The sequence below is a fragment of the Canis lupus genome, chromosome 15 (assembly GCF_048164855.1).
Source record: "Canis lupus baileyi chromosome 15, mCanLup2.hap1, whole genome shotgun sequence".
Lineage (NCBI taxonomy): Eukaryota > Metazoa > Chordata > Mammalia > Carnivora > Canidae > Canis > Canis lupus.
The window spans coordinates 27,622,900-27,650,584 of record NC_132852.1 but is presented as its reverse complement, the minus strand read 5'-3'; the positions used below and the strand labels follow the sequence as shown (position 1 = coordinate 27,650,584).

General features: G+C 40.0%; 1 protein-coding gene across 1 annotated transcript; it reads right to left on the bottom strand.

Moving 5' to 3' along the window:
* Positions 1-512: 512 nt before the first annotated feature.
* DCTN6 (dynactin subunit 6) lies at positions 513-25,275 on the bottom strand. The gene is made up of 7 exons (XM_072776331.1): positions 25,162-25,275; positions 17,039-17,103; positions 8,355-8,460; positions 6,422-6,510; positions 5,329-5,376; positions 3,289-3,431; positions 513-993 (listed from the first exon to the last, which is right to left on the bottom strand). Exons 1-7 carry the CDS (start codon positions 25,182-25,184, stop codon positions 895-897), a joined length of 573 nt encoding a protein of 190 aa, XP_072632432.1. The 5' UTR covers positions 25,185-25,275; the 3' UTR covers positions 513-894.
* Positions 25,276-27,685: the final 2,410 nt, after the last annotated feature.

Below are 27,685 nucleotides of genomic sequence, written 5' to 3'. Positions count from 1 at the left end.
GTATATTCTATCAAATGTATATGCACTTGAATTATTAAAACTTAGAATTACAATAAAATCCTCAATATGTTGCTATTATATAATTAGATACATTATAACATCATTAGTAATGTGCCAAAATAATTTCAGAAATTTATAAATATATCAAAATCTCTTTTAGTTTCATTGTCCTCAGAAACCCAGGACCATTCAATGGTTATTTACGTGTCATTTTCATCAGCGATCATTCTTACTGATTTTGTATGCTACTGAATACATCTTTCCCTAATTATTTGTTTTACTAAAATGAAAATGATTTTTTTTCTTGGAAACAAAATGAAGTTAATTCAACAGCTGCTGCTACTTCACCTGAAATTTTAAATAGCTCCAAAGCCACAAAAGGAAAAGGTAAATACATTAGCACGTGCTAGAGCACGTGCTAGAATCTTTAACCTAGCTAGTATGCAATAAAAATTAAAAAATCTACTTTGGGAAAGTTAACACAAGTGGAAAAATTGATTAAAGTATGTTCATTAAGGGTCCTGTCATTAGCACTTTTATTTAGTACAATATATGCTAGAATATAAATACATAACAATATGCCCTTTCTTATCACGGAGTCTTTTATACAACTAAAATTCATTTTATATGACAACATTTTATATGACAAAAGAAAAATAAATCAAACCTGGAAATTCTCAGAAAAGGAGCAAGGATATAGGAAAATAATGCATTTTATATAAATTATAGAGGACAGTTACAAAGAAAATCCATTACCTTCCTCTCTGACTCAATTTTACAAAATAAAATCAACACATATTATTCTGTGAATTGCTAAGAGTACGTGAACAACTGTGGCCCTTTCAAAAGACAGTAGTCAAAGACAAACTGTTATCTTGATGTCATATATTGTTCTTAGTTCTTAACTGGAGTTGAGCTTCCTTTCATAGTCTTCTTTAGGTGGTGGTAGTTTGGCAAGATTTTCATCAGGAAATCCAGCTGTAGTGTCTGGGGCTAAAATGATAAGATAATTAAGGACTGATAAGCAGAAAGCAAAGTTAAGAGTACCAGGCAGAAATAATTACCACCAGGCCAGGGAAGTATACGTGATTTTCACTGGCTTATTTTCACTTAAGTGTTTAGGTTTTTAAAATTTTTTTTTTTAATTTACAATGAATATATATTCAGTTTGGTAATAAGAAAAAGTCAAATGATTTTACATATAAAAATAGACATGATTCAGTTTTCAACCCTGCTTCTGAAGACTTTATCATGGCCTCCAAAAAGTTAAACGTTTCTAATCACAATACCTGGAGCACAGCACAGTGAATGTAGTACAGTTCTAATCAGAATACACGGAGTACACTGCTTTCCACAGGACCTACACAGCACATAGCTATATTCCTCACCTGCTCTTCACCCTTCATGTATCAGCTCTGCCCAAACTTCCCTCGTGAAGCTCAGGAGGGGTACTTGTGACAAGCAAGGAGTTTTGGCCCTTCGTATCATGATTCAATAAGCCTGGGGAATCCTTCATTTAAAAAGGACCTCTATGTGATCACTGTGATCAGTAAAATGTGGAAAACAGTATGTACTAAACTTCAGATATTCTTACTCACTTAATTCTAATCTCCTTTAACCCAATTCATTTCATTTCTCCCTCTTCAATCATTTTTGCTGTTATGCAGAAAGAAAGAAAAGAAAAGCTGGATTTGTCCTTATTGCCTTTTTAGTCTATAGAAGTAATACTCATTTATAATTGTAATAAAAGCCAAACATCAGAGAAACAATAATCCAAAGAAAACTGGAGTTTTAATTTCTGATAAAATATGGCTAAGAATGAACTGCAAAGTGATCAATGGCTTGAAAAATATTTTCTTTTGGGAGAGGGGAGAGAAACTGGGTAACTAAAACACTATACTAAAAAAAAAAAAAAAAAACACTATACTGTGTGCCAAGCAATGAGGCTCAAAACCTTAATCAGTATGTCTTCTGTCCAAAGAAAGCCTCAATTGCCCTATCTTATTTACCTCCTTCATAAAACTCTAAATACATATTCTTCATTATTGTTGGTTCTTAGGAGGAGAAGATAATTTCTCATAAGACAGGAAAATATCCAAGCATATTTGCATATTCACAAACTGTGTTTATTTTCAAGTCATCTATGTTGGTAAACTAATAGATGAATCCAAGTTGACTTTCCAATATAAATTTGGCACAGTCATTCCTTACCCTGGAAGGGTAATTGATATTTTAAGACTGAATCAACATTTTATAAAGTTTGGTGACACAGCTTCAGTAAAAACATGTAAGACCAGGAATAACATCTCTGGATTTTCTTTTCTTACCATCAACTTGTCATTGTCACCTTTGTTTACATTTTTGATAATAACTGAAAGACTGAATAATTTCATTGCAAATAAATTCTAGCGTTAGTAATGTTTCTGTAATGTTTTACTTTAATCATTTACTTTTCCTTTTTTAAAGATTTTATTTATTTATTCACAAGAGAGACAGAGAGAGAGACACACAGACACAGGGAGAAACAGGCTCCATGCAGATAGCCCGTCACGGGACTCGATCCCAGGTCTCCAGGATCACACCCTAGGCTGAAAGTAGCACTCAACAGCTGAGCCACCTGGGCTGCCCAATCATTTACTTTTTAAATAGCAGACTTGCGGCCCCAATAGAAAAATAATGTGATATTTTGGAGAAAATCTATAGCCCTAGAAAGAACTTTTTTTTAAACTACAATTAATATACAATGTTTTATTGGTTTCAATTAGAACATACTGACTCAACAATTTGATAAGTTACTCAGTGCTCACCATGATAAATGTAGTTGCCATCAGCAACCATACAACATTATTACAATATTACTGACTACCTACCCTGTGCTGTACTCTTCATTTCTGATTTATTTATTTGTTTTTTGATTTATTTATTTTTAATAACTGGAAGCTTGTACCTCTTAATCCTCTTTATCTATTTCACCCATCCCCCACCACCTCTTCTGTGGCAACCACCAGTTTGTTCTCTGTATTAAAACCTTTGTTTCTTAAAAAAAAATTTTTTTTATTTATTTGAGAGAAAGAGAGCAGAGCAAGAGAGAGAGCATAGGGGAGTGGCAGAGGGAGAGGAAGAAGCAGGCTCCTCACTGAGCAGGGAGCCCAACGTGGAGCTCGATCCCAGCACCCTGGGATCATGACCTGAGCCAAAGGCAGACGCTTAAGTGATTGAGCCACCTAGGTGCCCCAGAAAGAACTTTTTTAAAAGACAGGTTCTAAAAAAAAAGACACGTTCTAATACCTGTGGTCGCTCAGTCTGTACCCGACGAAGGCAGTCTGCACCGTAAATCACTGTATTCTCAGGGATGACCTCAAACGTATTCAGGCTGCAGCAAGCCCCAATGATGCAACCACTGGTCAGTATTACATTTCTGCCCACATATGCTGCAGAAAAAAAAGAAAGAACTGAAAGTTAAGACAAATGATTAGAATGTTAACTTTTTTCCTAAAATGATCTGAGTATAAAAATGCAAACTAGTCTTAAAAAAATTAAAGGAGGGCAGCCTGGGTGGCTCAGTGGTTTAGCACCGCCCTCAGCCCAGGGTGTGATCCTGGAGACCCGGGATCGAGTCCCACGTCGGGCTCCCTGTATGGAGCTTGCTTCTCCCTCTGCCTGTGTCTCTGCCTCTCTCTCTCTCTCTGTGTCTCTCATGAATAAATAAGTAAAATCTTTAAAAAGAATTAAAGGAAATATTTCAGTTCAGTGTAAAGCATAGAGGTAGACGCCAGACTAGTGTTAGATGAATTAAAAACAGAGCTTTGCTGACTGGCTGTGTCACCTTGGGCAAGTCACTGTAAATTCTCTGAGTGAGTTTATCTGTAGGACGGAAAGACCAATCTACTTACAGTTTGTTGTAAGGAATAAATGAGGTAAGTGCTAAGTACAGGTTTGACACATAGTAAGTATATAATTAGAAAATAACAGTAATAATTGGTAATCCAAATTAAAATAAAAACCATTAAATAAATTAACAAGAAACATTTTAGGGGTGCATGGATAGCTCAGTCAGTTAAGCATCTGCCTTCAGCTCAGGTCATAATCCCAGGGTCCTGGAATCCGGTCTTATATTGGGCTCCCTGCTCAGCAGGGAGGCTACTTCTCCCTCTCCCACTCCCCTGGCTTGTGCTCTTTCTCTCTGTCCAATACACAAAATCTTTAAAAAAACCAACAAACCAACCATTGTCTTTCAAGTCAATCAGGACCATCAAAGATAAGTCATTATTCTAAAGATGTCTAATCGTTCAGGTTTTCTGGACTGTAGTGCGACGGACACACTCTTGGAGCTGCTTTCTAGTAGTGGAGGTGACTTTATATGACCTCCAGCCTAGCTCCATTTATGATAAGTAGCTTCCATTTGTTCCTGACTGGCTATGGTAAAGTAGTCCTGATATTAAAGAAAACCAACTTCAGGACACCTGGGTGGCTCAGCGGTTGAGCATCTGTCTTTGGCTCAGGGCATGATCCCGGGGTTCTGGGATCAAGTCCTGAATCGGGCTCCCTACAAGGAGCCTGCTTCTCCCTCTGCCTATGTCTCTGCCTCTCTCTCTGTCTCTCATGAATACATAAATAAAATCTTTAAAATAAATAAATAAAGCAAACTGCTACAAAAAAAAAAGATTTTCTTTAATTCTGCAATTATATTAATCAATTATCACCTTAACATTTTAATTTAATTCAATTCTGATTTAAATGTACACAGCTGAATGTTTTTTAAGAAAGGAAGGAGGGAGGGGAAAGAGAGAATCTTAAGCAGGCTCCACGCTGGACATGGGGCTCAGTTTCACAACCCTGAGATCATGACCTGAACCCAAATCAAGAGTTGGACACTTAACCAACTAAGCTACCCAGTCAGATCCACTGCTGAATTTTTAATTCAATGTATTAAATACATTATTAAGTTCCTTATAGCAAAGAATTAGTCTCATAACTATTTTAGTCCACTTTCAACCATACTTTCCTTCTACTTTGCCATAGTTTGTCCTTAGGTTATTTTCTAGGACACAATAAAGAGAAAGGAGGTAATCACATTCTTTTTTCTTAATATTTTATTTATTTATTTGAGAGAGAACGAGAGAGAGCAAGACAATGAGAGAGAGCATGAGTGGGGATGGGGGGTTGGGGAGGCAAAGGGAGAAGCAGACTCCCCACTGAGCAGGGAGCCCCATCCAGGGCTTGATCCCAGGACTCTGGATCATGCTGAAGGCAGACACTTAACCAACTAAGCCACCCAGGCACCCCATGGTAATCACTTTTCACAATACAATTCCAACTATAGCTTACCTTTTGATTCAATAACATTATTATCTCCCATTTTCATGGCTTGGGAATCTGTAAGCCAGAGTTAAGTAAACACTGTAAATATGTTCATCTTATTTTTTCCCTCTACTAATTCACTATATCCTTACCAGGCACTGGGGCAGAGGACAAAGGCATGGAAAGGGCCATGCAGACCCAGTCTGGCCAGAACTTTTTGCTCAGGGTAGCCTGAAAGTAAAGTTTTAATTGTTAAATACAAGTATCTCTAAGTATATATAAATGCCTTCTATGTTTTTTAAAGAAATGAGCATCTTTTACCCCAATTCTATGAGTAACATATTTTTACTCATAGACTGTTTTAAGAAAATTAAAATTATCACCAAATCACTTAAAGATAACACTGTTAACAGTGTGATATATCTTTATATTATACATATAATTCCCATTATATAACTGGGAATCAAACTGTATAAATTTCTACAGCTCACTTTATTTGGTTTAATTAAATCCACAAGCAAGCATTATCCCATAGCATTAAAATCTTCAAAAACGTAATTTAAAATGACTGCTTTATGGCCCTAATAGTCCATTCTGTGTACTTACAGCTTAATTTATTTCAATATTTTGTTATTGTTAAACATTTAGATTTTTTTCCATCGAGTTTTCCTATAATAAAATAATGTCTAGTGACACCATGAGAAGATTTTTCTATCTTTTTAAAGCAAAAGAACTGGTAGCACTCTGGGGGGGAACAAACAAACAATGGAATATTTCCATCCCCATCGACCAATTTCTTTGCATCAGGCAACTCAGACAACACACTGTTAACCTAAGCTATACAGGAATCAAATGGACAGAGCTGAGGTTCTTTAACCAGGATAGAAGCCAGGATTCCTGTTTCTATATCTACTGCCACTCAATCATTGCTATCTGTCAATAAGTTGTAGCAACAGGAGCAAGATGCTACCTAAAGATACGTATGTGTGTACATGCACGAATGCATACTTATAATCTATCTGATATACTGATAGATAAAATATGACAATTTCTATGGAATGGATTTGGATACTAAAGACAGCTGTGAAGAAGAGGTTACTTAAGTTATTGTAAAGGATACAACAGCCAACTTCAAACACATTATTGGTGCCAATGATCATAGGTTTTGGTTCTGGATCCTCAGCATCAGGGGTGATATTATCAGGGTGACTATAAAAAGAAGAGACAAATCATTGAAGTCAATAATGCAATAAACACTTCTCTTGTTTTAGAATTTGGGTTCATTCTTTCAGTTTACCTCCATCAAGCTTAAAATGTGTAACTACATAAGTAATTTCTTAGTCCAAGTGAATTGTTTATCCTTTATGCTGAAGAATTGATTTTGAGTTGAAAAAGAACTACTGAAATGTAAAGAAGCCATAGGCAGATACCTAAAGAATCAAAGACGAACTTTCCTTTGCTTGTTTTTAAAGCTCAAAGTCCAGAGGGCCTTTTCCAGGACAAGGTAAACATGTTGCCGGCTATCATTTTTAGTTTCTTAAATTGTAATCAAAATCATGCGCAGCTTGAAAAATTTCCATTCTTAATAATCATTTGAGATTGTGAAAAGCAAACAGATATTCACATAAAATAATTATTTTATGCTGTTAGGTAGTTTGAAATACTTGGAACATAAAATGTTTGCGGTCTAAGAGGAAGCCATTTTTTAAATGGAGCTTTATCTCTGACAGTTGAGTTACTACAGAATATGGCTGTTGTCAACTGACTTACACTAAAGGTGCCAAAATGAATTTTAAAAAGAAACTGCTTAATATAGTAAGAAACTCCCAAATTCTAAGTAAGCATTAAGACAAATCAATCTCTTTATCACAGTTAAATATTTTCCCAAGGTCTTTCTTACAAATTCCATACATTGTTGCTATAAATTAGGTATAAGCTTGAATTTCCTGCCAAAATTTTATCTAGAAAGCTTTACAAATGCTTAAGAAAACTTCACAGGTATTAGAGTCTCGTTCACTAAAATCATGTACATGTTTAACATTTTATTATTTTTTTAATCTTTAAAGTTAAAAATTGCCTCTAGAACCCCCAAATTTTCAAACAGAACTCTGGGTGTTACCCCCACAAGGCATATGAAAAAGTACATCAGAGTTAATTAAGTCCATGTGTCTGGGTATAAGAAATAACATTTCAGCCAGAACTGAGAAATCCAATCAAGACACTCTCTTCAGGGTGGTCAGCACAGTACTTGGTCGCTGGAGTCAGGAAACGTTTGCTTCAGGCACAGAAGAGGTAGTGACATGTAAGGGGGAGGTTATCAGACCAAGAGGGGGAGACTCTAGTCAGCTACCAATGAGTTCTCTCACCTCAGACAAATCTCTTCACCACCCATTTGGCCTCTGGTTTCCTCATTTACGAATTACCTGTGTTGAAAAGATCCTTAATGTTTCTCTAGTTTTGCACCCTGATGTTTATAGCAGCAATGGCCACGATAGCCAAACTGTGGAAGGAGCCTCGGTGTCCAACGAAAGATGAATGGATGAAGAAGATGTGGTTTATGTACACAATGGAATATTACTCAGCTATTAGAAATGACAAATACCCACCATTTGCTTCAACGTGGATGGAACTGGAGGGTATTATGCTGAGTGAAGTAAGTCAGTCGGAGAAGGACAAACATTATATGTTCTCATTCATTTGGGGAATATAAATAATAGTGAAAGGGAATATAAGGGAAGGGAGAAGAAATGTGTGGGAAATATCAGAAAGGGAGACAGAACGTAAAGACTGCTAACTCTGGGAAACGAACTAGGGGTGGTAGAAGGGGAGGAGGGCGGGGGGTGGGAGTGAATGGGTGACGGGCACTGGGGGTTATTCTGTATGTTAGTAAATTGAACACCAATAAAAAATAAATTAAAAAAAAATGTTTCTCTAGTTTTAATATAGTAGACTTGCCAGATGTCTGCTGTAAACATTCCTATAGATAGCTGAAATTAATTAAAAAAAAAAATCTGTGGTACTTTGTTCAGAGTGTCTGTAAGGGTCTTACTCACGCATTTATGATAAGTGCCTGTTCTTCTATGAGGTTACCCTCACCGATCACTATCGGCCCGGCTTCTGCAATAATTCGTGCTTTAGGGTGTATTACCGTCCTAGGTCCTGTTAAAAAGATGATGAAACGAAATTACCGGGAGGCTATGTTTCCAATGCTTCCAATTGGAGGGGAGAAGGTGACAGGGGGCGGAGGGGGCGGGGGGATGCCGAAGCTATTGGGAGGAACATTTCCTAAAGTATGTGCCAGGCACCACACCAGGCACTTTGCAAACGTTATCTCTTCAGCTATTATCAATAGTAGTTGGTGCCAAATCTCAAGCCAAGGTGAGTGGAGACAGCACAGGCCTTGGAGCCAACAGCCCTGGCTTACTGGCTATTTGGAAGCCTTTGCTATCTCGGCAGTGAAATGGGGGTGTGAGGATACCAGTCTCCCTGAGTCGTTATAAGGATTAGATGAGATAATGTTCGTGGACAGGGTATTTTGCCACATTTTTGGCAATAAAAATCAGTTCCTTTCCTTGTTTTGCTTTTCCTATAAAAGTGAGGCTCTCTGCTTACAACGCTGGTGCTTTCTCATGCTAGTGGGCCACGGAGCACTGTCTTACGCTGCTGCACTAGAATTAGACTTTTTATTAAGTGGCTGAGAGGAAACACAGGTGGAAGGGGGGGACAGGAAACATGGAAACCTTACCTTTGTTACTTTGTCACCATCCCTACAGCAAGCCCCACCCCTGGAAGGAGGCAGAGCTTCTGCTGTGTCTGGTGGAAGACATGATTTTAACCAGGTAAAGGTTGGAAAAGGTTACAAGGAGGCAGTGCAAGGAGTCAAATGTGATTACTGGAGTCCTAAGACTCTGAAATAGGCTAGCTGAGGCAACATGTTCTTCCTCAAATTGAAGGGGGCAGGAAGGGGTCTTAGTCTCAGCACATCCACTTCGAGATCACAGCAGAGGAGAGGCACTGACTGCTTTAACAGGGATAGGATTCTGGAGTGCTAACACATTCCCTCCCCTGGTTCTTCATTTCCTAAGGGCCCAGTGCTTACGTGATAATGAAACCACTTGTGAGAAAATATACCCTCACTTTCACCACTCCCTGAAGCCCCAGCCCCAACCACCCCAAGGCCAAGGCTATTTTTATTGGTAAACAAGCAGACATGAGGTAACTGACTGAAAGGAAGAGAGCAGTGTGGACAGAAGGTAGAGAGGCAGTCAGGAAGATGACACTGTCCATGTAACCCAATATTCGACTGTGTAAATTAATTTATCAAATAATCATTATCTGCTTTTGACAGGCAAGATGCAGGGCTATATACATTACAGGAAAGCAAAATGGAATACCTGTTACTTTTGCTCTTTTGAGCTTGCATATCTTTTGTTTTTTTTATTTGAAAACTGGAAATATTTAACCTACTCACACAGATGTATTAAAATAAATAAGGAGGTGTTCTGGGGCCTAGAGAATTGTTAAGGAACCTCTGTGCAGCTTTGTTTTTCCCCTAACAATGAAGAGCTGAGGACTGATAAGGAGGGTGGGGCCCAAGACAGGATGCACAGTCAAAGGACCGCACAGTCTGATAAGAAATAACATGAGAGTGGCTTTGTTATTTCTGTCACCTCTGGCTCCCCAAATCCTCAGCTGCGAAAGTAAAATTTCTCTGGCAGCTTCTCCTATTCAGGATGGAAGATGGGATCTCCCGGATCTCTGGGAAGGTTCTCAGGTGGCCCATGATTGGGAATAGGTGTGCCTTTTCTTCTTTGTTAAAAAATACATTTATAAAAGTAATATGTGCCCATTATAAAAATTCAAACAAAGCAAAAAGCGGAAGGGCCTTTCTTTTTGCTAATCCTATTCCCTAGAGGTAACTATTCTTAAAAAGTTTGGGGTATATTATTCCAGGCTTAAGTTCTACTGTATACTTAAGACCTGTAAAAAAAAAAAAAAAAAAAAAAAAAAAAAAAAAGGGACACCTGGGTGGCTCAGCGGTTGGGCATCAGCCCAGGGCGTGATCCTGGAGACCCGGAATCGAGTCCCACGTCAGGCTCCCTGCATGGAGCCTGCTTCTCTCTGTGCCTGTGTCTCTGCCTCTCTCTCTCTCTGTTTCTCATGAATAAATGAATAAAATATTAAAAAAAAAAAAGACCTGTAAACATCACTATACATAAAATACATTTCATCATAAAGTTAAAAAATAAAATAATTTGAAGGTGGAAAATATGAACTATAAGCACATAGTTTTTTTTAAAAAATCAAGGAATAGGGGATCCCTGGGTGGTGCAGCGGTTTAGCGCCTGCCTTTGGCCCAGGGCGGGATCCTGGAGACCCGGGATCGAATCCCACATCGGGCTCGCGGTGCATGGAGCCTGCTTCTCCCTCTGCCTGTGTCTCTGCCTCTCTCTCTCTCTCTGTGTGTGACTATCATAAATAAATAAAAAATTAAAAAAAAAAAATCTGGTCAGTTTCAGGACCCAATGTAGCTACATTAAAAAAAAAAAAAATCAAGGAATAGTACTTAGTATTTTGCAATTTACTTTTATTCACCTGAAAAGTCATGGTCATTTTTCCATATAAGTACATTTAGCTAGCTGTTCTTTTCAATGGCTGAACAGGACTTCATATCATATCAACACACCATAATTTACTCAGCCAAGCCCTTAATGATGGGCATTTAGATGTTACCATGTTTGGGGGAGAGGTGCTAAATAATATTGAAACAAACACTGGATTCCTTTGAAATGAGAAATTTTTTTACAGGTCTTCCAGCTGTGTGAACCAATTTAAACCCACAGTTTGCACAATACCAGATTTGCATTTTACTTTAAAATGTTCTATGATAAAAGACACAAATCATTCAATGTTAGGTTCTTTATAATTAAAGCCCCTGCCAGCACCCCACCCCTTATCTAGAAAGTCCAGACTCTGGCCTCTACCACTTAAAAGCTATATGCTTAATCTCTCAAATACTTGTTTTTTCACCTACAAAAAAGATTTGATTTAGAACAACCTACTTCATTGTGCTGAAGTAAGGATTATACAAAATAATGTCTGAAAGGGAGATCACAGGGTCTGGCCCATAGTTGTTACAAATGGGAGGTTTGTCACTATCTGACATCAGAAGCTATTTGTATAACTATCATAATAAGCAAAACAACTCCTTCTGGTCTGAGAAACAGAAAAAAAGAGTATACTTTACTCCTCTACTCAGGTTTCTAGGGTGGTAACTCCTTTCAACCAGCAGGGGGAAATGTACATATGACTGTAAAATAGTAAAATAAATTAATAGAGATGCCTGGGTGGCTCAGCAGTTAAGCATCTGCCTTTGGCTCAGGGCATGATCCCAGAGTCCCTGCATGCAGCCTGCTTCTCCCTCTGCCTGTATCTCTGCCTCTCTCATGAATAAATAAATTAAATCTTAAAAAAAAAAAGGAAATTAATAAAAGTATTTTCCATACTCGTATTAAAATCTTAGACGAGGAAGAGATTAGTATGCTGTGATAGAAAGCAGATCCTTTGCCACTGCTAGATAAGAAGCTAGAGGCACTAGATATTCTGCTGGTCCTCAAACTGTAGCTTTTGACAAGCAGACTTGCAAGAAGCTACCTGAGAATGGACTAGTATTGACAAGGTCATCACTAAATTTCTTTAAAAGTTCATCTGAAGGAAAAAAAAAAAAAAAAGTTCCTCTGAAGGGATGCCCGGGTGGCTCAGCGGTTGAGCATCTGCCTTCTGGTCAGGGCGTGATCCTGGAGTCCCCAGATCAAGTCCGACATTAGGCTCCCTCCGCCTGTGTGTGACTCTGCCTGTGTCTTTCATGAATAAATAAATAGGACAGTCCGGCTGGTCAGCGGAATAGCTCCACCTTCGTCCCAGGGCCTGATCCTAGAGACCTGGGATATCAAGTCCCATGTCAGGCTCCCTGAATGGAACCTGCTGCTCCCTCTGCCTGTGTCTCTGCCGTGCGCTCTCTCTCTCGCTCTCTGTCTCTTATTAATAAATAAATAAAATCTTTAAGTAAATAAAGTTTCTATGAAGTTCCTTTAAGTAAATAAATAAATAAAAGTTTCTATGAAGTTCCTTTAAAAATAATTGATATTTTCATTTTTCCCTTTCAGAAATGATATAATAAATGTGAATTATACAAACACAAATTTAAAAAAATTAACCCAAACCCCACGTCTTATACAATTTTTAAACATAATGTCTGAGCTATTTTAACCAGGCACTGCACTTTAGTACTGTTATTATCATTTTTATCGTTATTCAGTTAGCTAGAGAATGACTGGAAAACTGGTTATAAATCTGAGGGCCCTGAGTTACAAAGCAAGATCACCAGCTTACTGGAGACCTGTTCTTAGGACACCACCGCCACCTGGTGGCAGCACTGCCAAACTACAAGTCCCAGTGTTTCGGGGCTGAAGTAATTTAAAAGGTGAGTATCAACTTTGAATTGTGAAGGAACGACAAAAATCATGGGTGATGATAAACTGAACAGTCCCATAAACCTCTTGTAGGTCTTGGGGCAGAGACGAGAGGAGTCAGTATACATGTATTTCAGCATGTGACCGCTAAGATTTTGGTTTGGAGAGCTTGTTAAGGGGATGTGCTGATGCAGGTGTGTGGTCCGCACAGTGGGCTTCACCTCTGCATGGTTTTGTGCAGGAGGCTGGCACCAGAGAGCCCAGGAATTCAAGTGCTATTCCAAGTCCTGGGCAGCAGCAGCAGCAGCAGCAGCAGACTATAGTGTGGGCACAGATTGTTCCACACTCTTCTACATGCAAGAAGCACTTTTACCTAGAATGGGTCTGATTTCAAACCAAGTTTAAGGGTCTTGAGGTTAAAATGCTTTAAAAATAAAAATCTGTCACCATGGAAAGATTTTTTTTTAAAGGTTGTTGTGAATTTCTTTGGAGCTATCGCTGGCAGGGTAGTTTGTATATTTTCTTACCAAATGTGCTGAAACCCTATTTGGCTTATCTCCTTGTTTGGATAAATGTGTCTAGAGTTGGAGTTGCCTTACCGGCTGATGGATTATTTTTTTAAATGGTTGGCTGGGCTTGATGTAACATAGCCAAAAAGGCATTCCTTGCATCAAATTTCCCTTCCCCTCATTTGGTAAAGGACATTTTTCCTGTCTATCTTTGCCACAGAAAGCAATCTTTGTGCACATTTTCCTATGTCAATAAATAGTTCAAAAAGACACAAGCTTTTTCTCTTGAAAATTAAAACAATTCTTTTGACCTGTAAACTGAAGTACCTGTAAGAACTGCTTTACATGTGATGAATTTCAAGTCAAAGCCACTGTTCTGCCTTATTGAAAAAGATTTCCATGGTAAACGGAAGCTTTTGATCTGCATTAAAAACTCTGATGGGGCAGCCAGGGTGGCTCAGCGGTTTAGCGCATGCCTTCAGCCCAGGGCCTGATCCTGGAGACCCAGGATCGAGTCCCACATCAGGCTACCTGCATGGAGCCTGCTTCTCCCTCTGCCTGTGTCTCTGCCTCTGTCTCTCAAGAATAAATAAAATCTTTAAAAAATTTTTTGAAATTAAAAGCTCTGATGGACAGAAAGAATAAGTGGGACGAAGGGCATCCATTTCAAAGTTTTACCACTGTGTGGGGTTTGGCCTTCCTAGTACAATGGCCTAAGGAAGCCCTGTCCTAAGACCAGGAGGCTATCACCCCATAATAGGACTACAGAATAACTTTCTGAAATGTTTCAAAGCACAATTTAAGGAAATAATGCATGGCCCAAGAAGCAAGGCAGCCTAATTAAAAGCAGGCTTGATACTATGAAACCTTGTTTATTCCACACTGTAATTAACAAGAGAGCTGTTATTTTTCCCAAGGTCGGTTTCCTAGCAGCCTCTAATGAAAGGGGTCAGGCTCCAGCAGAGCCTCAAGTCATAGGGTTTCTGCTTAAGGACAATACTTCAAAGCTTCAGACTCTTCTCTTTGATAAACCAAATACCTGATTTTCAAGGGGAATACAAGATCAGGTTTAAAGTTCTATTACACCACTGAAACATAGAGAAGGAAAAAATTACTTTCCTTCTGAATATTTCAGAATGGAATAATTTGTTAAGAGTATAACCAACGAGGGGATGGAAAATTATGCATAACATCCTGAAAAATCCATCAATTCAACTACAGTTAAGTTTACTGCTACGTGACCCAGTTAAAAAATTATGACTTCTTATGCTATAATCTTTCATTGAAAAAATCTATGTTGAACTGTCATTTTACATTTTAACCATAGAATTGTGTACTATCAGCGAGGGGAAAAACCTATATGGAAAGTTCTATTTAAACACTGTTTCCTTATAAAAGCTCAACATTTAGGGAAGGTCAGTTGATAATCAGGATAAAGAAAGGAGAGGAGCACAAAGTAGTGGAAGGCAGCAGGAAAACAATAAAGTGAGTGCTGACTCCTGATACCCTCATGCCCCAATCCTATGCAGTGGCCAGCGGCCCACCTTTCTTTTTCATGATAAAGCCTTTACTGCTATTCTATAAAAGCTTCTACAAATAACAGGAGTTTTTTTTTCCAAATCTGAAATACACATACACACAAACATGTATATACACCTTTGTGTACATTTATGCTAGCAGAGAGATCTATACTCCCTATGTATCTATTATATAGTAGGTAGAATACAGTTTAAAACAGGGAAGAAGGGATCCCTGGGTGGCGTAGCGGTTTAGCGCTGCCTTTGGCCCAGGGCGCGATCCTGGAGACCCGGGATTGGGTCCCATGTCGGGCTCCCGGTGCATGGAGCCTGCTTCTCCCTCTGCCTGTGTCTCTGCCTCTCTCTCTCTCTCTCTCTCTCTCTCTGTGACTTACATAAAAACAAAAACAAAAACAAAAACAAAACAAAACAGGGAAGAAGTACAAATGAAAGGGAAAATCTGTGTAATTAGCTATACTATTTTAGTCTTACTTTCCTTCTAGTTATAGAATACCTTTGAGTTAATGAGAGGGTTATTCCTTCAATCATGATGAAACCATAAAAATATTAGATTAAGAATAATGTAGAACAGCACTCTGATAAACATGTGGCCATCATGATTTCTTCTCATAAAAAGTTTGCAAGTGGTTTAGGAACTAATAGAGAGCACAGACTGAACAGAAATTGAGTCATCTTCTACACTTTGAAATTCTGTCTAAAATTAAGTATAAATCCAACCTGGCAAATTCGTAATAATGTTCCATAAGACAGGTACAATTTTCACTTGTTTTCTAAGACATGATGCCTAACTGGCTAAAGGCTTGGACTTAATAAAATTCACAATTTTTTTTCCTATTAAAGATACTGTTAGTATAATGGAACAGGACATATTTTCTCTCTGAAAGTGTACTTAATTCACCAAAAGCTCTACCCTGGTAACATGCAGCTGCTAGTAAGGATAGACTCACATTAGTAAAGCTACAAGGGCACAATATGCAATGAAAACATACATAAAAGAAAGAACAAGTGGCTAAAATGTAAGTTTGGGAAAACTGAATCATGTCCATATAAGCAAGGTGCCACAGGTTCAATGGTTCATTTGATTTCAATGTTGGATCTCACCTGTAACTAGGCTACACTCTGTTAAGATTTAACAGTGCAATTAGCTGGTGTTAGGATTTGGTCAATGACTTTCGTAAATATTCTCTCATTGAAACCTTCAAAAACCCCTTCAGAACCCTACTGGCTGGGGGCAGCAATGCGCCCAGTTCAGACTATGACCTCCCAGCCTTCCCTGAAGCTAGATGTGCCTAAGTCCAAGGCGTCAGACATACAAAGAGAGACTGTGTGGAGCTTTCAGGAAGACTATTTAAAGGAAGCTGACTCAACAGGGAGGTACACCCTTTTGTCTCCACTCTTCCCCTTTCTTATCCAAGATCACTCTTGGCACTTTAGCTATCGCATCCTGGCCTACAAGGCTGGAGCTCCTGGACAATCAACTGACCAGCCCTGAATTGCCTACCTCGATCCTTATTTATATAAGAAAATAAACTTTTGCATGTTTAAGCCAATACTATATGCAGCTGCACCTAATTCTAATACATACAATTACACACAGATGGGGAAAATGAAAGTTGGTGAGGTTAAGTAGTACAGCTGAGGCAAATCAGCAAGTAAAGAGCAAGGATGCTAATCCAGGTCTGTCAGCCTCCATGGTCCACATTCCTAGTAACTAACAAGTAGTATATGAACTCCATGAAGGCAGTACCTTTGTCTGCTGTGTCCACTGCTATGTTCCTAGTGTTAGCACAGTGCCTGTCACATAGTAGGTACACAATTGATGTTTCTCAAGTAAATGAATGGCTTTATTGTCTCATTAGCTTATCAGGAGTTTATTTTTTATTTTTATTTTTTTCAGATAGGAGTTTAAATATAGAGTGCATCAGGGTGCCTGGCTGGCTCAGTTGGTGGAGCATGTGACTCTCGATCTCAGGGTTTTGAGTTTGAGCCCCACATTGGGTGTAGTAGATTGCTTAAAAATAAAATCTTAGAAATGTATCCATCACACTTAATTCTTTGAGAAATATTAAACACTTACAGGAGAAATACATTATTTTGTCAATAAAATTAGGACACTAGTGAAACAGACAAATATGTAATACCTAACAATTGTAAAGCATCACAATAAATTAAATTACATCAATTTTTGAGAAACAACACTAATAAACTATTTTCTTACCTATGGTTACATCACCTCGAATTTCACTTTCTACACACACAACTGCTCCAGGAGCAATCTTCACACTGTAGAAAGAAAAAGATAACTTTACCACAGGTTAAGTCTTTAAAACATTGTTATAGAAGCTATCTTGACACTACAATAAGAAAAAAGGTTTAAAAATGGGTTAAAAAAAAAAAACCTAAGAGAGGGACACCTGGGTGGCTCAGTGGTTGAGTGTCTGCCTTTAGCTCAGGGCATGGTCCTGGGGTCCTGGGATGGAGTCACACATAGGGCTCCCCATGGGGAGCCTGCTTCTCCCTCTGCTTATATCTTTGCCTCTCTGTTTCTCACAAGTTAAAAAAAAAAAAAAAAAACAAACCTAAGAGAATAGGGTATTTAATATACTATAAAATTCTCAGGAGGCATACTATCCATCAGGCTAAAATCAATAATGATACCTTTTAAAAATGCTTGAAGGAGTGCCTAGGTAGCTTAGTTTAAGTGACCGACTCTTAATATATGCTCAGGTCATGATCTCGGGGTCATGGGATTAAGCCCCTAGTCAGCCTCTGTGCTCAGCAGGGAGTTGGCTTGAAATTCTGTCTCTCCCTCTGCCCTTGCCCTCTCCCATGTATACTCTTTCTAAAATAAATAAATAAATCTTTTCAAAAATAATAAAATAAAAATAAAATGCTTGAGAAAAGAGGATTTGGATTCTTTTAACATCAGTATTGTTTCCGAATAGGAAAAAGCTCAGTACAATCTAACAATCCATCAGTAAGGGACTGGTTAATAACCTATGGCACACCACAGTCTAATACACAGTCATAAAAAAGAAAGAATAATCCTTCATGTAAAGTAATACACATTCATAAAAAAGAAAGAATAACCTTTTATGTAAAGATTTGGAATGATTTCCAAGCTATATTAAGTCAAAAAAAGTCAAAGCCAGAAAATAGTTTTATAATACACCGTTATTTTTGTAAAAAGGAAGAAAAAGAATGTACATTCAAAATATTTAACAATCAGCAAGGTTATATTAATACAGAAATCAACATAGAAATTCATAATTTATAAAGATTTCTACTTATTCTCTATGTATTATAAAACTGCTTATCAACGGATATAAATTGGGAGTGCAAACTGTCCCCAAATTACTTACTTCCAAATAATGTATTGATGCTTTTTGACATTGTGACATCCTGTTTGACACAGCTGAATCTAGCTAAATGCTGCCTCAGCTGAGCCATGAGCTGACATGAAGAACTGTGCCAAACAAATTCCCCATTAAATTGATAATCATTTGGTAAGTTCTTCTCATTAAGTATTTTTCTTAGTAGTAATGATATTATTCATGGTGTTAAATATGCACCCAGCTCTATAAAATAACAGCAATATAATTTTAGATATTTTGACTTTTAATACTATTTGGATTTTTCAAAATATTGATTTCTAGTTATTCACCACAAATATACAGAAATACAGTAAGTCTGGGGGCACCTGAATGGCTCAGTTGGTTAAGCATGGGACTCTTGATTTCATTTTTTTTTTTTTAATTTTTTTTTTTTTTAATTTTTATTTATTTATGATAGTCATACAGAGAGAGAGAGAGAGGCAGAGACACAGGCAGAGGGAGAAGCAGGCTCCATGCACCGGGAGCCCGATGTGGGATTCGATCCTGGGTCTCCAGGATCGCGCCCTGGGCCAAAGGCAGGCGCTAAACCGCTGCGCCACCCAGGGATCCCGGGACTCTTGATTTCAGCTCAGGTCTTGATCTCAGGGCTGTGAGTTCAAGTCCCACACTGGGCTCCATGCTTAGAGCCTACTTAGAAAAAAAAATGAAAGAAAAATGTTATACAATAATTTTTGTATACTGACTTTGTTTCCTAAAGCCTTGTTTTAGTTCAGTTCAAGAAGATTCTCTGGGATTTCTAACATAAACTATTTTGTTATCTGTGAATAGGGGCAGTTTTATTTCTTCTTTTCCAATCTGTATGCATATTATTTCTATTTCTTGCCTTACTGCCCTGGCTAAGACTCCCAGTATGATGTTTAACATACTTAACCTGTTCTAGCTCCATAAGATCAACAAAACTTATCAAACTATCTAAGCCATAAATGCATTTTAAATAAAATATTAAAATCTGGTATGTAGAACAGTTGAAACTTTCCTGACCAAAATGTTAACGCTTTGGTTTATAAATTTTCTGAAAACTTGCCTTATTTTAGCATATGTTTTTCAACCAGTAAGAACCAGAAATATACAGTGTAATGGTTCACTCATACTAATATTATTTTTTAAGTTCTACAAATATTCATGTATGAAAAATACTAATTTTTAACTTATAGTAAATAGTATAAAAATGTTAATAGTACGTTCTATTTGTTTTTCACATCTTTTTTGGACATTTCTTTGATAAAAATAATTGTTATTGCCAGGTTTTTTTTCCCCCCTAAATTTTTATTGTAGACAGGTTCATGTTTTTAAATTTGTCTTCCTAAATGAATGCAAATTTTCATTATATGTAACATGAACTTTAGTAAATAGGTAAATTGGACATGCTATTTTGGTAAATAGGACATGCTTGCCATTCTTACAAAGTATTTAAGCACTAGATATTTGTATTTGCTTGACTATTTCCAAACTCTCCCTGGAGGAATACATAAGGTACTAGTAATATTCATTATTCAATATTCATAGAGAGGAGCTGTATAGCAGGGACATAATGATAGGGAGAAAACTTTTTTCATTACCTGCCCATTTTTTAACTGTTTGCATTCTGAATCTCACAAATGCACTGCCTATTCAATATATAAATAAATAAAGAAGACAAAAAAGAGTGTGATAACATTTTCTTAACACCAAGGGCCAAGGAGGTCCTGGATGCATTTCCATAATCAAGGTGAAATTTTATTCCTATCTCTTTAAAAAAATCTACCTCAAATCAGACTCCCTATATGCCCTCTCCTACTTTATTTATTTTACCTAAAAATACTCTCTTGCAACTCTTAAGTATCATTCAGTGAATTTTAGACTTCTTAGTTCCCCATTAAGACCAGTTTTTTTTAAAAGATTTATTTAATTATTTGGGGTGGGGGCACGAGTGGGAGGGGTGGAGGGAGAGAGAGAATCTCAAAAGCAGATTCTGCATTTGAGTCCTTGACCCTGATGCAGGGCTTGATCTCACAACCCTGGGAGCACAACCTGAGCCAAAATAAAGAGCTGGATGCTTAACCCACTGCAACACACAGGTCCCCCAAGACTAGTTTTTTTGTTCTAAATTTAAAACATTGTTCCCATGGCTTCAGCAACAATCCTTTTTAATAAAGGATAAAATCATTATTCACTAGTATCACTTCTCATTACTTCCAGTCTTTAAATAAATATCTATCATAAATATAACTCTATTATGCCATATTCACAATGGGATTAGTTATAGTATTTCTAGACTACTGTCTACAACTGTTCTGTGTCATTTTATATCCAGGATGCTTGATACTCTACTAGCAGAAACAGGACACATGTCAATGTAAGTAAGAAATAAAAGATTATGTTATGAAATAAATATGAATACTTGGGATATTCAATATAACCATATTTAGATCCATTTTTTACATTAGTTTGTTCAGGGTAATGAAGTGTTTTTGGTTTTCTATTTATGCTGGCTATCAAATGATGATGTACCTATAATTTAAGTGAGACACCTGGGACACTTTTGTTGACGGTATCAGGGCATTTATTGGAGAATACTGTACCAATATGAACCAGGAATCATCAACACAATCACAAGGTTTGACCTAGAAATCTATTTCTGGGGTTCCAGCATCAAAAATTCAATAGGAAGAAAATATATGCACAAACTGGCAATGTTTTTAGAATAATGAAACCGTAAAAGGGGAAGGCTAATAAAATAAAATGTAATCATCAATTTACTGGAATACTATATAATTCCTTAACTATAAAAAAAAAGATAAAACTATCTTTTTATCGAATAAGTTTGCTCCTCTCTGAGGCACTGCACTCAAGAAATCAGGCCCAGAGATAGGTAATGATGAAAGGCAGAGCAAGAGTAAGCCCACCAGCTTCCCTTCCCCTGTTTGCCTTGCTGACCCTCATACAGAATTTTAGGCAACAAGGGGAATAGATGGGGATTCTTTTCCAGAGAAACTATCAGACAACATTTCTTCAATGAAAAGTTCAACTTCCTGCCTGACTTCACCCTAAAGCATATCAGAAGTAAGCCTAATGCACATACCTGGAGCTTCCAGTTGCTTAGTTCTCATTCTTAATAATGGACAGACAGCCAAAGATTATCAGATATACCAGGAAAGCCTCCAAGTAAAAAAGGAAAAAAGCAAGAAGAGGAAAGAAATAGTCTGAGGAAACACAGACAATTCAGATAGTAAAAGAAAACTTAAAAAAAAAAAAAAAACCACCTTATAATTCAGAGAAATAAGAGATACTGCTGCATAAAACCAGATAGAAGTCTATGAAAAAGGAAGTCTAAGAAAGAGCTTCTAGAGATTAAAAACATGACCAAAATTTGAAATCGTAGGAGTGAGGTTAAAAAAAGAGCTCTTTCAGAAAATAGAACAAAGTGAAAAAAAAAAAAAAAAGAAAAAAGTGTACAGAAAAAAATGAGAAAATTAGAGAAGCAATATATGAGGCATAAAATCCAAATAAAATAATTTTTTAAAAATTTTTATTCATTTATGATAGTCACAGAGAGAGAAAGAGAGGCAGAGACACAGGCAGAGGGAGAAGCAGGCTCCACGCACCGGGAGCCCGACGTGGGAATCGATCCTGGGTCTCCAGGATCGCGCCCTAGGCCAAAGGCAGGGGCCAAACCGCTGCACCACCCAGGGATCCCAATAAATTTTAAGGGGTGCCTGGGTGGCACAGTCAGTTGAGCATCCAACTCTTGGTTTTAGCTCAGGTGATGCTCTCATGGGATAGGATAGGGCCCCACATTGTGTTGCACTGGACTCCTTGCTCATCAAGGAATCTACTTCTCTCTCTCTCCCTCTGCTCCTTCCCCTGCTCTTGCTTTTTCGCTCAAAAAAATAATTTTTTTTAAATCTCAAAAGGAGAAAAGAATTTGCAGAAAAAACTGTTAAAGAACAATACAAGAAAATTTCCCACAAATAAAGGATATTAAATCTCAACTCTAAAAGGATGTGAATGCAAAGGACCCACGCCAAATAACACCATCTTGAAATTTCTGAATGCTATGGAAAAGATCCTTACAGTTTTTAGAACAAAAGAACAAAAACAAGAAATAAAAAAAATCTCACAGAGGAGTTAAAATAATCAGAACAGCATAGCGTCCTGAATACCAATACTGGAGGCTAGAAGACCAGAAAACAATCCCTATAGAATTCTAAGCGAAAACTATGTTCAAACTAGAGCTATCTATCCAGCCAGAAATATAGCTCTCAGAGTCAGGGTACAAACTCTTTAATATGTCTCTCCATCATTCACATTCTAGAATCCCCCTAAATACTCCCTTATAGAAGTGCAAAGTAACACCGAATTTATTATTCTTAAATCACATCAATTTGGGGCACCTGGGTGGCTCAGTGGTTGGGTGTCTGCCTTTGGCTCAGGTCATGATCCCTGATCCCGGGGTCCTGGGAAGAGTCCTGAGTCAGGTTCCCCACAGGGAGTCTGCTTCTCCCTCTGCCTCTGTGTCTCTCGTGAATAAATAAATAAAATCATTAAAAAAAAAAAAAAGAAAATCACACTATTGTAGCTACTAATAGGGAAAACTGAAAAAAGGAGACATACACAATTTTTTCTTCTACAAATTTCAGTGAACAAACCTTCCTACAAAGTATTTTTAAAGTTCTAAGTAAAAAGATGGCTTTTTACCCAGCCGGGTGGCTCAGCCAGTTAAGCAGCTGGGCTCCCAGCTCAACAGGGAGTCTGCTTCTCCTTGCCCCTCCCCCTGCTCATTTTCTCTCTCAAATAAGTAAATAAAATCTTTTTTAAAAAGTATATATACATGGGGGATCCCTGGATGGCTCAGCGGTTTAGCGCCTGCCTTTGGCCCAGGGCGCGATCCTGCAGTCCCGGGATCAAGTCCCACGTCAGGCTCATGGAGCCTGCTTCTCCCTCCTCCTGTGTCTCTGCCTCTCTCTCTATCATAAATAAATAAACCTTTAAAAAAAAAAGTATATATACATATATCAAACAAAAACTAGTAATCTGAGTCTTTCTTGAAGAAATATTTATGGCATTAGACACAGCTACACCTGTTTCCATCATTTTGACATACACTGACTTTCTACAAGGTAGACAAATTAATGAAATTCTAGAAATGATGAATCTGAGTTATGTGTTCCACTCTGAAGTCACAGAAAAAAATATATATATAATCTTTCTACCAACTACATGAAAAACTTGAGAAAAGCAGAACATAGTCCAACCGTTTCATCTTACAGATGAGGCAACTGAAGCCCAGAGACTAGAAATTTCCTGAGGCAGTTCATCCCTGGGGCATCATTATCTTAACACCAAACAAGTCTTTTTCTGCTAGCTGAAAGTTTCCTGGAAACATCCTGAGGTGTTGGGTAGTTTTCCTGTGAGAGCTGAATAAGGCTGTCCTTGAATACATCACCATCTGTAAATGCTAGTCCTCTGATGCTTTTCATTTAGAGTGAGTTTGTGTGTCAAAGCAATTTTATTAGGCCCTGGTCAGAGAAATTAGGCTTTATAAAATACCTCTTGTCTTAGACCTTATTTCCAGGTTTCCATTTCCATAGTCTCCCTCTATGATTTTTTTTTTAAAGATTTTATTTATTCATGAGAGAGAGGCAGAGGCAGAGGGGAGAAGCAGGGTCCCGCGGAGAGCCTGGTGCAGGACTCGACCCCGGGACCCCGGGATCACGCCCTGAGCCAAAGGCAGACGCTCAACCGCTGAGCCACCCAGGCGTACCCCCCTCCGTGATTATTTATGAAAAGAGCATTAGGGAAGATTTAACTTGTCCTGGACAGACGAGGGGAGCAATCCCAGATGTCCCCCTGTCCAGTGTCATGCCTCAGGGAGATGACCTCTGGCAGCGTTTGTGTCCTCATCAACACACTTCTCCCTGAAGCAGAAAATAATTCACCACGAGACCAACCAAAACGAGGTCCAAACATCCCTGTGCGGACTCCACTGCACCCCAGGGTGGTGAGGCTGGGGGCTGCACTGGGAGGAAAAGGCCATGAGACGAACAAGCCAACAATATCCTCTCCATTACTATACACGACTTCTTTTTCTAAAAACATTTTATTTATTCATGAGAGACACAGAAAGAGGCCGAGACACAGGCAGAGGGAGAAGCAGGCTCCCTGCAGGGAGCCGGATGGGGGACTCGATCCCGGGACCCCAGGATCCCGCCCCGGGCCGAAGGCAGGGGCTCAACCTGCACACGATTTTCATAGGAGATCTGGTCCTCTCTCGCTTGTGAAAAAAGATTACGGTTGCCTGCCTCCGTAGAGGAAAGCCCTCAATTTTAATTCCTTACGATAGAACCAAGAGCTGGGCGGTTTTCCAAGTTCAAAGAAGAGCCCGCAGAGGGTGCTCAACGCGGCCGCCTTCCGAAAGCGCGAGCGTCGGCATTTCTCTCCAACCCGGTTCCTTCCCACCACCGGTCCCCGGCGGCGTAGACGGCTGGGGGGGCCGCCGCCAATCCTCAGGGGCCACAAAGGCGCTAACCCAGGGCGAGCGGGCCGCGGGGGGGCGGGAGGGGCCTGGGGCGTGGCCAGCACTTCCCGGGCGGGGGGCAGCGGGCGGGACGGCCGGACCGCGCAGGGGTCACAGGGGCTGGGGGCGCGGGGGCCTCTGTGTCCCGGGGCAGTGGGCGGCCACACTGGAGACCCCGGAGACCCGGGAGACCCTTTCCGCGCAGGCGCGCTGCGGCGGGATCGAAGGCCAAAAGCCGTCCGGCCCCAATGCCGCATCCGCTCCCCATCCTCCCTGATGGCCACCTCGTCGTCTCCTCCCTCGGCGGCCGCCAGGTCTGGGCTGTGAGGAACCATCCAGGCCGAGCACCCCGGATGAGACAATCCCTACCACGGGCGACCAGGAGCAGATTTTCGACTCCTAGGGAGCAGAGAAATAGGCTGTTTGGCTTTTCTCAAACAGCGGACTCACCTCTTTTGGGCCTTCTCCGCCATGGTTTGGACCCGGTCTCCAGTTGGAGCGGAGATCGATACAACCGCCTGGCTCCAGCGATGATCTCTACAAGCGATTGGAGCGCCTGGCGGGGCCGGGGGCGGGGCCTGCTGGGCGGGGCCGGAGCCGGGGGCGGGGCCTGCTGCGGCGCCCTGCTGCGGGGAGGAGAGACCGCCGGTGCCGGCCTCCCCGCGTCCCCGTCCTGGGATTTTTTATTTTTTTAAATTTGTTTATGAGAGAGAGCGAGCAGCACAGACACAGGCAGAGGGAGAAGCAGGCTCCATGCAGGGAGCCCGACGCGGGACTCGATCCCGGGTCCCCAGGATCACCCCCGGGCTGCCCTAGACAGGGATTGAAACAGGCACAGCCCAGGCCGGCACACATCAGGACGACCCCATTATACCCCACCGTCCTTTTTCTGTCTGTTTTCCGATCTCTGCTCTTAGGATTCCTGCCAGGCTCTTGCACCCTTTTCGGTGGGGCGTGAGCTCACCTCTTCCTGGGTGAGCTCAGCATTCCCGTAAGCGAAGTACCTTCCTCCCTGCCGGCTTTCTCGGGTTAATAATATCTCTAGTTCCGCCCTCCTTGCCGAGCTTCATACCTGGTTACTCCATTGCCTGCTTGGCCTCTCCACTTGGATGCCTCAAAGTTGTATCAAACCTAAAAGGGATCGAGCTGAGCTTTTGATTTACGCCCTCAATTGGTGCTTGATCTCCGCCTGGGTAGAGGGATCCGCCGTTCGCGTAGCTGCTCAAGCTGCAAACTCAGTAGGCATCCGAGGCTTTCCTCACCCCCCTGTATGTAATTCACCGCAAGGATCTGCCACTTCTCTTTTTTTTTTTTTTAAAGATTTTTTTTTTTTATTGGATGTTATGCTATATGCTGGCAAGTTGAATTTAAATAAAAATTTTTAAAGGGGGAAGATTCTATCATCTATTTATTTATTATTTATCAGAGAGAGCATGCACAAGCAGGAGGAGCAGCAGACAGAGAGGGAGAAGTAGGCTCCCGGAGGTGGGTCTGGATCCCGGGACCCTAGGATTATGAGCTGAAGGCAGAAGCCTAACGGCCGAGGCACCCAGGCGCCCCTGCCACCTCTCTAATGTAATCCCTCCCGGTAGTCTGCTCCCTCCACCCTTGACCTCCAGAGTGAAGACCCCATCCCTGCCCTCCACCCCCTCCCCTATCCGGGCCAATCTCCTTTAGCCAAAATCATCCTTTAAAAATCAATCCTTTAAAAATCAATCCAGGTTTAGCGCCGCCTTTAGCCCAGGGTGTGATCCTGGAGACCTGGGATCGAGTCCCACATCGGGCTCCCTGCATGGAGCCTGCTTCTCCCTCTGCCTGTCTCTCCCTCTCTGTGTCTGTCATGAATAAATAAATTTTAAAAATCTTAAAGAAAAATGCAAACCAATCCAGTTATTTTACTTCCCATTCTTTATAAAACCCAAACTCCTTTCCATAATCTACCTCTCGGCTAGATCCAGCCCCTGCCTACTTTCTCTTCCTTCATGTCATGTTCCTCTTCCTCTGATCACACTTTCATCCTCCATGAAGCCAAGCTAACTGTCTGTCCCAGAGGGCTTCCAACTGCTTCACTCCCTGCCCTAACCCCCGTCTGAGGGTTCGAGTCTCAGATGTCCTATCTCGGGTGCATTAAGGTTCAGCCAGAGAAACAACCACTAGGAGATATAAGTTAAGAGGTTTATTGCAAGGAATCGGTTTACATGATTGTGGAGTCTGCATAGCCAAGAAGTCTGTAGGGCAGGCTTGAATTCTCATGCATGCGGTGAAGCTGCTGTCTATGGGTGGAATATCTTCAGGGAAGCTCCAGGTTTGCTCTTAAAGCCTTTTAACTGATTGGGTCAGGCCCACCCAGATTATCTAGGGTAATCTCTCTTCTTTTTTTTTTTTTTTTTTTTTTTTTTTTTTTTTATGATAGGCACACAGTGAGAGAGAGAGAGGCAGAGACACAGGCAGAGGGAGAAGCAGGCTCCATGCACCGGCAGCCCGACGTGGGACTCGATCCCGGGTCCCCAGGATCGCGCCCTGGGCCAAAGGCAGGCGTCAAACCGCTGCGCCACCCAGGGATCCCAGTAATCTCTCTTCTTTAAAGTCAATTGGATATGAACTTTACTCACATCTATGAAATACCTTCAAAATGTCACTTAGGCTGGTGTTGGATTGAATAACTGGGAATCGTATTCTAGCTAAATTGATAGAAAAAACTGACCACCACCCTCAGAGAAACCATCTCTAACCACCCAATCAGGTCATTCTTGCTATATTGTTGGTTTTCTCCATGGAATAAGAAGAGGACCCCTCATTCAGGTGCCTGGTTGGCTCATTCAGTAGAGCATGAGACTCTTGATGTTGGGGTCTCAAGTTTGAGCCCCACATTGGGTATAGAGTTTACATAAGAAAAATGCAAGGATCCCTGGGTGGCTCAGCTGTTTAGCTTCAGCCCAGGCATGGTCCTGGAGTCCCAGGATCGAACCCCACA

Bases quoted from the DNA above. Each gene is read 5' to 3' on its own strand.
- DCTN6 (XM_072776331.1), bottom strand. From the start codon at position 25,184: ATGGCGGAGAAGGCCCAAAAGAG. The intron at 8,461-17,038 runs GTAAGAAAATAG...TCTTTTTAACAG, and splicing joins TCGAGGTGATGTAACCATAG to GACCTAGGACGGTAATACAC. The intron at 5,377-6,421 runs GTATCCTTTACA...TCTGGCTTACAG, and splicing joins TGTGTTTGAAGTTGGCTGTT to ATTCCCAAGCCATGAAAATG.